Raw genomic sequence first — 12,431 nt, forward strand, 5'->3', positions numbered from 1 at the left:
AAAGTTTGCACGAAGTATTTTGTGATGATATCTAACAACAGTGCCAAGTATTCAAATCGTTCCATAACCTGACATAGTTGTCATACAAACCGATCTGGGGAAGAAGTCATTCTTGAGCTTCTAGAGGGCGCAATTTCTATCCGATTTAGCTGAAATTTTGCATGTCGTCTTTTTTATGACTTTCAGCAACTGTGCTAAATAAGGTTCAAATCGGTTCATAAGCTGGTATAGCGGCCATATAAATTGATCTGGGATCTTGACTTCTTGAGCCTCTAGAAGTCGGAATTGATATCCGATTTGCCCTAAATTTTGTACAACGGATCCTCTCATGATCATCAATATACGTGTTTATTATGGTCTGAATCGGTCTATAGCCTGATATATTGTAGCTTCCATATAAATCGATATCTCTATTTTACTTCTTGAGGCCCCAAAGGGCGAAATTCTTATTTGAATTGGCTGACATTTTACACAGGTCTCCAACATATAATTTAATTGTGGTCCGAACCTGACCATATCTTGATATCGCTCTAATAGCCTAAGAAGAGATGCCGGGAAAAGAACTCGACAAATGCGATCCATGGTGGAGGGTATATAAGATTCGGCCCGGCTAAATTTAGCGCGCTTCTACTTGTTTTACAATAATATGGAAATTTAGTTGATTATTGAAAAGTATTAAGCTTCGAATCTTGGTTTTTCTAATTTAGGGGATCCTCGACCATCTATATGTTTAAAAAAGTTTTGTCCGTTTTTTTCCCCATTGTCACTGGAATGCATTCGCTAGTTATTTAGGAAAATATGTCTGAGCCGAAAATCCTTTGGACGATAAGAAGTTTCGACTCCTTTAAGTCGGCAGGCCCTGATGATGTATCATCGGTTGAATTACAAGCTGTGTCTGATAGACTGGTTTGTTGGCTCAGGGAGATATACTCTGCTTTTATCAGCATGTGGTATATATCTGTGGGATGGAGGGACACAAAGGCCATTTTCATACCGAAAGCAGGAAAACCTTACATCACGAAGGTGAGAGATTTTCGTTCTATTGTCTGTCATCCTTTATGCTGAAAACTCTTCAGAGGTTAATAGAATCATATCTTAGGGCACAGATCCCTGAAGATAGTCTGTCTCGGTAGCTACGTGCTTATAGTAAAGGCAAGACCACTGAAACAGCCCTTTAGGACCAATTCGACTACATAGATACAATAATATATTGTATATAGCCATTAACAATTTATTTTGGTCTCTAGAAGAAAATGGTGTAAAAGCGGTCGCGTATGCTGATGACGTGGCTATTGTGGTTAGGGGAAAGCTTCCCAGCTCTCTAGGAGATATACTTCAGGAAGCTCTACGTGCAACAGCTAAGTTCGCTACCGAAAGTGGTCTGGTCGTAAATCCATGCAAGTCAGAAGTAGTTTTTTTCAGCAGGAGATACAAGTTACCTACAGTGGCACCTGTCTCCTTGGGAGGAGAGAATGTTCCATTTACAGAAAGCGCAAAATACCTGGGTATTGGGTATACACCTGGAAGAGAGCCATTGGCAAAAGTTGGGGGTTTAGACCGCGCGTTATGCATTGGGTATATATTGCAGTTGTCAGACCAATAATGCTTAATGGTTGTTGTTGTAGCAGTGCGTTGTACACTGAGGCGACAACCCTTGCCGATGAAGTTCATTTTTGGCTCTATGTGTACGTATATGAGCAGAATTGTCTATTTTGGAGTGAAGATCAGCCAGAAGCATTGCAAGAGCTTCCAATGTATCCAGAAATAGTCATAGTTTGGTGCGGTGATCGTGAGATGATATACACCTTTTTTCCAATATGCAAGAACTTGACTTTCTTGGCATATGGTTTCAACAAGACGGTGCCACAAGCCACATAACACGCGTAACAATGGTCTTATTAAGAGGCGAGTTCGGTGAACATTTTATTTCACGTTCGGGACCCGTCAATTAGCCGCCTAGATCGTGCTATTTAACGCCTTTAGACTATTTTTTGTGCGGCTATGTTAAAGCTCATGTGTGTACAGACAAGCCCGGTTCAATTGACGCATTGGAAGACAACATTGATGCATTTATCCGTGAGATACCGGCCGAAATGTTGGAAAGAGTATACCAAAATTGGACTAAGCGGATGGACCATTTGAGGCGCAGTCACGGCCAACATTTGTATGAAATAATCTTCAAACATTAAATTACAATATATGGACCGTACTATCGATTCAAATAAAGATTTCATGTTTTTTTTTCATTTTTTTTTTTTTTTTGAAAAGCTTTCCTATAGCACCCTTTATATGCTTTCTATACTACACCTTTGCCATACTTAGGTTTATGCCATACTTAGGTTTAAAGACTGAAATACCATTATATAAGTATTTAAAATCATTTATAAAAAGAATTTATAAATTTTACTTATTTGTTATGTTTTCTTACTCTTTCTTCCAGATCCAATTAATTTTGCCTACAACACTTTCGAATTATGAAAACACCGGCAATGATTAATGTCAGATTATCGTGGGAGATGACAGCCAAACAAAACAGCTGACAAAATAAATCGGACGATAGGAAACAATATTTTTATTATTAAACGCAAAATCATAGCAAATCGAAAAAATCATAAATTTAAAAGGAAAAGAATAACTAAAAAAGAACAAAGTAAACAAACAAAACCATCCATACTTGTCGGTACCTTTATCCGTCTATGCATTCTCACTCATTCGCACAATGAGGGCTGTTGTACTCTCCACATTCGGGAGTAGAAGCATATTTGAGCAATAAAGAGCAATGTGCTGCTACAAGAACAAAATTCGAATATCTTTTGTTGTATATGAAAATGGAAAACAGATCATTGCCAAAGAGACAAAGGCACTAAGAGGAAAAGGAATAAAATCAGCGACCGCTGAACAAAAAAAAAACACACACACACACAATATATGAACTAAATTATATACAAATCCAAACAAATTCTCCCAAGTTGGAGAGAGTGCCACTGTAGCAGAAGCAGTACTTTGCTGCTGTGTTTACTAAAAATTCACCTCAACGGTTAAAGCTGCAACGACAGCAAAAACGGCTGAGAGATGATGTTTACACGCGCCCAAGTGCGCAAACAAAAATCGAATGGTGGCAGCTCTAGCAGTCAACGTCCAAGAACATCACGTAGTCAACAGCAGCAGCAACAACAGCAGCAATATGCCTACGATGTAAGTGAACATTGATTTAATAGGTGATAACCAAGAACTTAAAATGCACTAGGTTCGTCCGATCTGAATTTTAAATCATACCATGGATTTAAAATTTTTGTTTAAAATTGGCAATAATTAACACAGTTATATTTAATTTATTTTGAAGAAATCAAATCGTATTGTGATGGAATTTTATATATGCCCAAAAAGTACCATCAGAGCCGCATTTATTGTGGTTGTCAGTGGACACAAGTGTATTTTACGCACTAATTTTAATCAAATGCGATGAAAATTAAAGCGTCTAGAGTAGAGCTGGCAAACTATCGATAACCACAACACTCGATATTTTCGATATGTCTAATAATAAATATCGATAGTATCGATACTATAGATACTATCTTTAATTTCCTATATTTCAAACGAAAATGGGAAGAAAACTTAGGATTCCGGTTTATTTAGAAGCAATATCAATGCACAGACCGAATAAAACCAAGGCAGTTGGGAATCATGAGAGAAATCATTGCCTTTTATAGGCGCAATGTATATGATAGCATACATTCAGTGTCGGATCGCTTATTTTTGTTAAATTTTTCAAAATTTTCAACTTTGCCGATAGTATCAATCGGAATTATATCTATCGATATTCAGACAAAAATATGATATCGATAGCATCGATAGTGCCATAAATATTTCGCCAGCTCTAGTCAAAGGCTGTGTTGCACAAAGTGAAAATAAGACTGTATGCGTGAATTTCTCTCCATAATTTTTACATTTCTCTCTTTGAATGTTAAATTAATTTATCCAACAAAAGGATTAATGTTTTTAAAAGAGAACATTACATTAAACAAAATTATTAATCTTTTCTTCCTAACCTAGCGCCTAATCAAAAAAAAAAAAAAATGTCCTAAACCGAACTAAAAAACGATGCGTACACCTATGCACATGTTCATTCATTGCTGTCTCAACAATAGAGTTGGGTAGTTTTGAATGGAACTATTTCATTGGAAAGAATCCCAATAAGGAACTAGTTCCATCTCTTTCTTTTTATACACAACACAATAGGATGGGAGTATACTAATCTAGTCATTCCGTTTGTAACACCTCGAAATATTTATCTAAGACCCTATAAAGTTTATATATTCTTGATCGTCTCGAAATTCTGATTCGAAATGGGCATGTCCGTCCGTCTGTCGAAATCACGATAGCGGTCGAACGCGCAGAGCTAGCCGCTTGAAATTTTTCACAGATACTTTATATTGATGTAGGTCGTGGGAGATTTAAAATCGGTTTAGATTTGGATATAACTCCCACATAAACCGATTTCCCGATTTGACTTCTTGAGCCCTTACAAGTCGCGATTTTTATCTCATTTGGCTGCAATTTTGCATATAGTGTTCTGTTATGACTCTCAAAAACTGCGCCAAGTACGCTCCAATTCGGTCTATAACTAAATATAGCTTCCATATTTTACCGCAATCCACGGTGGTGGGTTTCCAAGATTCGGCCGAACTTAGCACGCTTTTACTTGTTTATAGTGCTACTAGTTGCACCATGAAGTGCCTGCTTGAAAATGAATTTTTAACCATTTTTAAGCTGATGATCAAAACAGTAAGGGCTACGAGTCTCTTTGAGATCCTCACAAATTATTTTTATACCCTCCATCATAGGATGGGGGTATACTAGTTTCGTCATTTTGTTTGTAACTACTCGAAATATTCGTCTGAGACCCCATAAAGTATATATATTCTTGATCGTCGTGAAATTTTATGCGGTCTAGCCGTGTCCGTCTGTCTGTCGAAAGCACGCTAACTTCCGAAGGAGTAAAGCTAGCCGCTTGAAATTTTGCACAAGCACTTTCTATTAGTGTAGGTCGGATGGTTTAGTAAATGGGCCATATCGGTCCATGTTTTGATATAGCTGCCATATAAACCGAACTTGGGTCTTGACTTCTTGAGCCTCTAGAGTGCGCAATTCTTATCCGATTGAAAAGAAATTTTGCACAACGTGTTATGTTATGATATCCAACAACTGTGCCAAGTATGGTTCAAATCGGTCCATAACCTGATATAGCTGCCATATAGACAGATCTTGGGTCTTGACTTCTTGAGCCTCTAGATTGCGCAATTCTTATCCGATTGGAATGAAATTTTGCACGTAGTATTTTGTTATGATATCCTACAACTGTGCCAAGAATGGTTCAATTCGGTTTATAAACTGATATAGCTGTCATATAAACAGATCTGGGGACTTGACTTCTTGAGATTCTAGAGGGCGCAATTCCTATCCGATTTGGCTGAAAATTTGCAAGACGTTTTTTATTGTTACTTTCAACAACTATGTCAAATAAGGTTCAAATCGGTTCATAACCTGATATAGCTGCCATATAAACCGATCTGGGATCTTGACTTCTTGAGCCTCTAGAGGTCGCAATTATTATCCGATTTGCCTGAAATTTTGTAAGACCGGTCTGAATCGGTCTATAGCCCGATACAGCTCCCATATAAATCGATCTCTCTATTTTACTTCTTGAGCCCCTAAAGGGCGCAATTCTTATTCGAATTGGCTGACATTTTACACAGGTCTCCAACATATAATTTAATTGTGGTCCAAACCGGACCATATCTTGATACCGCTCTAATAGTAGAGCAAATCTTTTCTTATATCCTTTTTTTGCCCAAGAAGAGATGCCGGGAAAAGAACTCGACAAATGGGCTCCATGGTGGAGGGTGTATAAGATTCGGCCCGGCCGAACTTATCACGCTTTTACTTGTTTTTTTTTTTTTTTGTTTTTGTATTGGTCATCTACTTTTAATATCAAATTTCAAAGCTAACACTTGAGATACGCAGGTCCTTCCTGTGCCTAATTTGAGAACAAAAAGTGTACTCTCTACCAACGACATTTTATTGCTGTCCTATTGACCTTCGTATATTATTATACCCTCCACCATAGGATGGGAGTACATTCATTTCGTCATTCTGTTTGTAACTCCTCGCAATATTCGTCTCAGACCCCATAAAGTACATATATTCTTGATCGTCGTGACATTTTATGTCGATCTAGCCATGTCCGTCCGTCCGTCTGTCTGTCGAAAGCACGCTAACTTCCGAAGAAGTAAAGCTAGCCGCTTGAAATTTTGCACAAATACTTCTTATTAGTGTAGGTCGGTTGGTATTGTAAATGGGCCATATCGGTCCATGTTTTGATATAGCTGCCATATAAACCGATCTTGGGTCTTGACTTCTTGAGCCTCTAGAGTGCGCAATTCTTATCCGATTGGGATGAAATTTAGCATGACGTGTTTTGTTATGATGTCCAATAACTGTGCCAAGTATGGTTCAAATCAATTCTTAACCTGGTATAGCTGCCATATAAACCGATCTGGGGTCTTGACTTCTTGAGCCTCTAGAGTGCGCAATTCTTATCCGATTGGAATGAAATTTTGCACGACGTGTTTTGTTATGATATCCAACAACTGTGTTAAGTATGGTTCAAGTCGGTTCATAAGGTGGTATAGCTGCCATATAAACCGATCTGGGATCTTGACTTCTTGAGCCTCTAGAGGTCGCAATTATTATCCGATTTGCCTGAAATTTTGTACGACGGATTCTCTGATGACCATCAACATACGTGTTTATTATGGTCTGAATCGGCCTATAGCCCGATGCAGCTCCCGTTTAAATCGATCTCTCTATTTTACTTCTTGAGCCCACAAAGGGCGCAATTCTTCGAATTGCTGACATTTTACACAGGTCTCCAACATATAATTTAATTGTGCTCCAAACCGGAACATATCTTAATATCGCTCTAATAGCAGAACAAATCTTTTCTTATATAATTTTTTTGCCTAAGAAGAGATGCCGGGAAAAGAACTCGACAAATGCGATCCATGGTGGAGGGTATATAAGATTCGGCCCGGCCGAACTTGGCACGCTTTTACTTGTTTTTTTTTTTGTATTGGTCATCTACTTTTAATATCAAATTTCAAAGCTAACACTTGAGATACGCAGGTCCTTCCTGTCCCTATCCCAATTTGAGAGCTAAAAGTGTACTCTCAACCACTGACATTTTATTGCTGTCCTATCGAATTTCGTATATTATTATATCCTCCACCATAGGATGGGGGTACATTAATTTCGTCATTCTGTTTGTAACTCCTCGAAATATTCGTCTCAGACCCCATAAAGTACATATATTCTTGATCGTCGTGACATTTTTATGTCGATCTAGCCATGTCCGTCTGTCTGTCGAAAGCACGCTAACTCTCGAAGGAGTAAAGCTAGCCGCTTGAAATTTTGCACAAATACTGCTTATAGGTGTAGGTCGGTTGGGATTGTAAATGGACCATATCGGTCCATGTTTTGATATAGCAGCCATATAAACCAATTTTGGATTTTGACTTCTTGAGCCACTACAGGGCGCAATTTTTATCCGATTTGGTTGAAATTTTGTATGAGGTGTGTTTTTATGATTTTCAACAACTGTGTTATGTAAGGTTCAAATCGGTCCATAACCTGATATAGCTGTTTTATAAAACGGTCTGAAATATCTAAAAATTATGGTTGCTTAGTATTTTGAGTTAGTTTGGGTGAAATTTTATGAGAATTAAAACCATTTAAATTTCCAAAATTGGACAATATCCAGATATTCAATAAAATAACAAAAACAATTTATGATTTAAGGCGCAAAATAAAGTAATAAGGCTTATTAGACCAAATATTTAAGAAAGTAATTCAATAGCCTATATTTCAGTACTATAAAACTAAGTCATTCACTTAAACAAGCACATTTAAATGTTTTTGGAGGATCTAATTTGCTTTTAGTTTTTTGGCAGTCAATAGAGAGTTTAGCTCCCACTGATGGGTCAATTTCTAGAAGCAGTAGCGTCCACAAATTTTCCGAAAACAAATTGAAAATATCTGATCCATTTTACGGTTACAGAAGAATTTTGATAAAATTTTCGATATGGGAAATACTGGATTGTCACCCCATTATAAGAAATGTTTTGCACCAATGCAACCTTGACGTAATATTACGATATGATTAATTGTTTGTAAGAGGTATCTTTAAGTTCTAAGCTTAAACAAATTTTTATACGTATTTTTATACCCTCCACCATAGGATGGTCATCATGTTTATAACTCCTCGAAATATTCGTCTAAGACCCCATAAAGTATATATATTCTTGATCGTCATGACATTTCAAGTCGATCTAGCCACGTCCGTCCGCCCGTCTGTCTGTCGAAAGCACGCTAACTTTCGCAGGAGTAAAGCTAGCCACTTGAAATTTTGCACAAATAGTTCTTATTAGTGTAGGTCGGGATTGTTAATGGGCCATATCGGTCCATGTTTTGATATAGCTGCCATATAAACCCATCTGGGGTCTTGACTTCTTGAGCCACTAGAGGGTGCAATTATTATCCGATTTAGCTGAAATTTTGCATGAGGTGTTTTGTTATGATTTTCCACAAGTGTGCTAAATATGGTTCAAATCGGTCCATAACCTGATATAGTGTCCATATATACCGATCTGGGATCTTGAGTTCTTGATCCTCTAAGGGTCGCAATTATTATCCGATTTGGCTGAAATTTTGTACAACGGCCTAATGCAGCTCCCCTATAAACCGATCTCCCATTTACTTCTTCAGCCCCTAAAGGGCGCAATTCTTACTAGATTTGGCATAAATGACTTCTACATGGCCTAAAATATTCAATTCAATTATGGTTCGAAAAGAGCTTCTTTTCTGTTATCCTTTGTTTGCCTAAAACGAAATACCGGGAAAAGAGCTCCACAAATGTGATCCATGGTGGGGGATATATAAGATTAGACAATTCAATCATCACGAAATTTTACGAATTTTGCAATCTGTTGTTAAATTAATTTTGCTGACACAAATTCACAAAACAAACCAATAATAACAAGTAAGGACGGGCTAGGGACGGACGAAGCTGACCTTTTGATACCCTACACTCATTGGGTATGCAGGCTTAGTAGTCGAAACTAAAAATTGCTTAAATTTGAAATGAAAAATTTTTACCAATATTCGGACATATTTTGGAAGTAATAGAAGAAATCGTTGTGCAAAATTTAGAGAAAAACTGTTTAGAAATACGCTGACAACGGCTCCAAAAGTGAAAATCGGTTGATACATATATATGGGGCGATTGCTATGAAATTCGACAGCAATGCCGGGAGTCATAAGGAAATCCTTTGTACAAAATTTCATGTGAATCGGTTAACTTATGACTCCGTTGTTGCAATATTATTATTATAAATCGGACGAATATATATGGATGTTATATTCAAATCTGAATCAGTTTCTACCAAAATCCGTCCGTTTTGTGGTGGACATACAGGAAAGCGTAGTGCAAAGTTTTGAGGAGATCGGTTGGTTAAAGTGATTGCAGAGGCTCTAAAAGTGAAAGTCGGCCGGTAAGGGTGCTATATCTTAATCTGAACCGATTTCTATCAAATTCAATAGTGATATCGAGAGTCCTAAGAAACTCCTTACCCCAAATTTTGTGAGAAACAGTTCGCAAATGACGATATTATTGTAGTATAAGTCCAAATCATAAGAATATATATATCGGAATTATATACAAATCTGAAAAATTTGTCTCCTATTTTAATAGGCTTCGTCACCAGGCCAAAAAGATGCCCGTGCCAAATTTGAAGACGATCTGATGAACTGTACTTTATATACAAATTAACATGGGTAGACAGACGCACGGAAGCAGGAAGTGGTTCTGAGTCGATCGGTATACTTATCAATGAGTGTAGCTCTCTTCCTGTAACTGTAGAGGTGTAGGGTTAAAAAAAAAAAAAACAGCCACAGCAACAAAAATGGGAATTCCCTGTATTAACAAAACAAATAAACAATAATTATTACAAACAAATAAGGTACATCGAACGATTTTTGTTTTCAAACTACTGAGACAACATAAATCGAATGACGACATGATTTGAAATTATTAGGAAACATTTTTTAACGACTTAAATCGAAACAAAGTTAATTGAGCCATTTCTGTATTCAATTTGTGTACCCACCACCGAAGGATGGTGATGCAACACATCAAAATATCCATTTCCAACCCTATAATGTATATATATTCTTGAACGATCTAGCCATGTCCGTCCGTCTGTCCGTCACGCTACAGTCTTTAAAAATAAAGATTGAGCTAAAACTTTGCACAGATTCATTTTTTGTGAATAAGCAGGTTAAGTTCTAAGATGGGCTATATCGGACTATATCTTGATATAGCCCCTACATAGATCGATCCGCCGATTAAAGGTGTTAGGCCCATAAAATGCTGAAGTACCACATTTACTGTCCGATTTTGGCAAAATTTGGGACAGTGAGTTGTGTTAGGCCCTTCGACATTATTCTTCAATTAGGCCCAGATCGGTTCAGATTTGGATATAGCTGCCATATAGACCGATCTCTCGATTTAAAACCTTGGACCCATAAAAGGCATATTTATTGTCCGATTTTGCCAAAATTTGGGACAGTGAGTTGTGTTCGGGACTTCGATATACACTGGGGTCTTCCCCTTCCAGATGCACTCCATCTCGACCACCTCCCCGACCAACTCACAGCTCGGCAGTTTTTTCAAATAAGAAAGCTTCTCTGGCGCACCCTGTATATTCTAGATCGTCTCGACATTCTGAGTCAAGTATGCCATGTCCGCCCGTCCGACTGTCCGCCGAAATCATGATAGTGGTCGAACGCGTAAAGCTAGCCGCTTGAAATGTTACATATACACTTTTTATTGATGCAGGTCTTGCTGGATTGCAATTGATCATATCGGTTTAGATTTAGATATAGCTGACATATAAAGTGGGCCGTCGGCTTGGCTTGCTTAGCCCGTACAATCCGCAATTGTTAGCCGATTTAGCAAAAAATGTTTTCGTAGTGTTCTGTTACAACTTCCAACAACCATGCTGAGTACCATTCAAATCGGCCTATAACCTGATATGGCTTCCGCATAAACTGATCTCTCGATTTCATGCCTTAAGTCCCTGGAAGCAGCAATATTGTCCGACTCCCAAGAACTGTACCAAGTGTGGTCGAAATCATGGGTTCCCATGATTCGGTCCGGCCCAAATTAGCTCGTTTTTACTTGAGGTTATTTCTAATGGTGTCTAATTTTGTCTATGGGCAGAGCCGAATTTTTGTCAATGCGAAAGCTTTTTCATTAGACGTTAATAAAATTATCCCCGAAACTGCAAACAAACTGATATATTTCACATATGACATGATATATTTGACATTAATCTTTCACAACTTGAATGTCTTTCTGGCTGAAACATTGATAATGAGTTAAATTATCCAAATATTGGCAATATACATGACTAATGGATTGCCGTAAGTTCATCAATGCACCACATTCCTCAAGACACCCATCATGATCATCATCATCAACACATGGGCAGTTTTTTTCACTTTTGTGTATTCGAATTTATTTTCTGTTTTGTTTATTTGGCTGCAACAAAAATAACAACCTGAAGTCAAATGTTCACATTTTAATTTATTTTCTGTTTTCATTATTTTTAGAATCGCTACAAGCCATCAAACTTCCCGGGAGGTAGTGGAAGTAGTTCTGCTGCTGCACTAGGAATTGGCAGCAGTAATAGTACCTCAAGTGGTGGTGTGCGCTTCAGAGATCGAGATCGGGATAGAGACAGGGAACGAGATCATGATAGAGAGAGCAGAGATGGTACTTCAAGCATTGCCGATCGCAGCAGTGGCTACTACAGTGATCTTTACAACAGCAATTCGTCGCTGTTACACCATCAACATCCCCAACATAGCCGATATGCGAGTTATGAATTACCCCGCCAACGTTCAAAAGAAGACTCTTATTCACCACATCGCTCCTATCCAGAGAAAACGACGGGTTTTGTGGATCGTCGTACTAGACCACGAAGTATTACTAACCGTCGTGGGGCCATTAAACATCAGAAGTATACATGAAATTTAACGAAAGTGTTGTTATGAGAATTATAATTGTTTTTTCTGTTTTTATTTCAGGACTCATGAGAGTAATGGCCATCGCTTTGTAGCGAAATTTTTTCGCCAACCAACCTTTTGTGCCTTTTGTAATTTGTTTTTGTGGGGTTTTGGCAAACAAGGTTACCAATGCATAAGTGAGTATGTACATAAAAAACAAAAAAAGGGTTATGTTTGGGTTCAAGCGAACGTTGGATGTCCACCAAATATATTCATTTCGAATCCTTATGAATTGTAAACCATAA

General features: G+C 37.8%; 1 protein-coding gene across 1 annotated transcript in view; it reads left to right on the plus strand.

Moving 5' to 3' along the window:
• LOC106088906 (putative protein kinase C delta type homolog) overlaps positions 1–12,431 on the plus strand; it is a 171,712-nt gene that overhangs the window by 46,017 nt on the left and 113,264 nt on the right. The window contains exons 2-4 of the mRNA XM_013254619.2: positions 2,441–3,195; positions 11,731–12,140; positions 12,208–12,323. Coding sequence (XP_013110073.2) covers positions 3,073–3,195; positions 11,731–12,140; positions 12,208–12,323 — 649 coding nt within the window. The 5' untranslated portion in view covers positions 2,441–3,072. The remainder of the gene's footprint in view (positions 1–2,440; positions 3,196–11,730; positions 12,141–12,207; positions 12,324–12,431) is intronic.

The sequence above is a fragment of the Stomoxys calcitrans genome, chromosome 4 (genome assembly GCF_963082655.1).
Source record: "Stomoxys calcitrans chromosome 4, idStoCalc2.1, whole genome shotgun sequence".
In the NCBI taxonomy this organism is placed as follows: Eukaryota; Metazoa; Arthropoda; class Insecta; order Diptera; family Muscidae; genus Stomoxys; species Stomoxys calcitrans.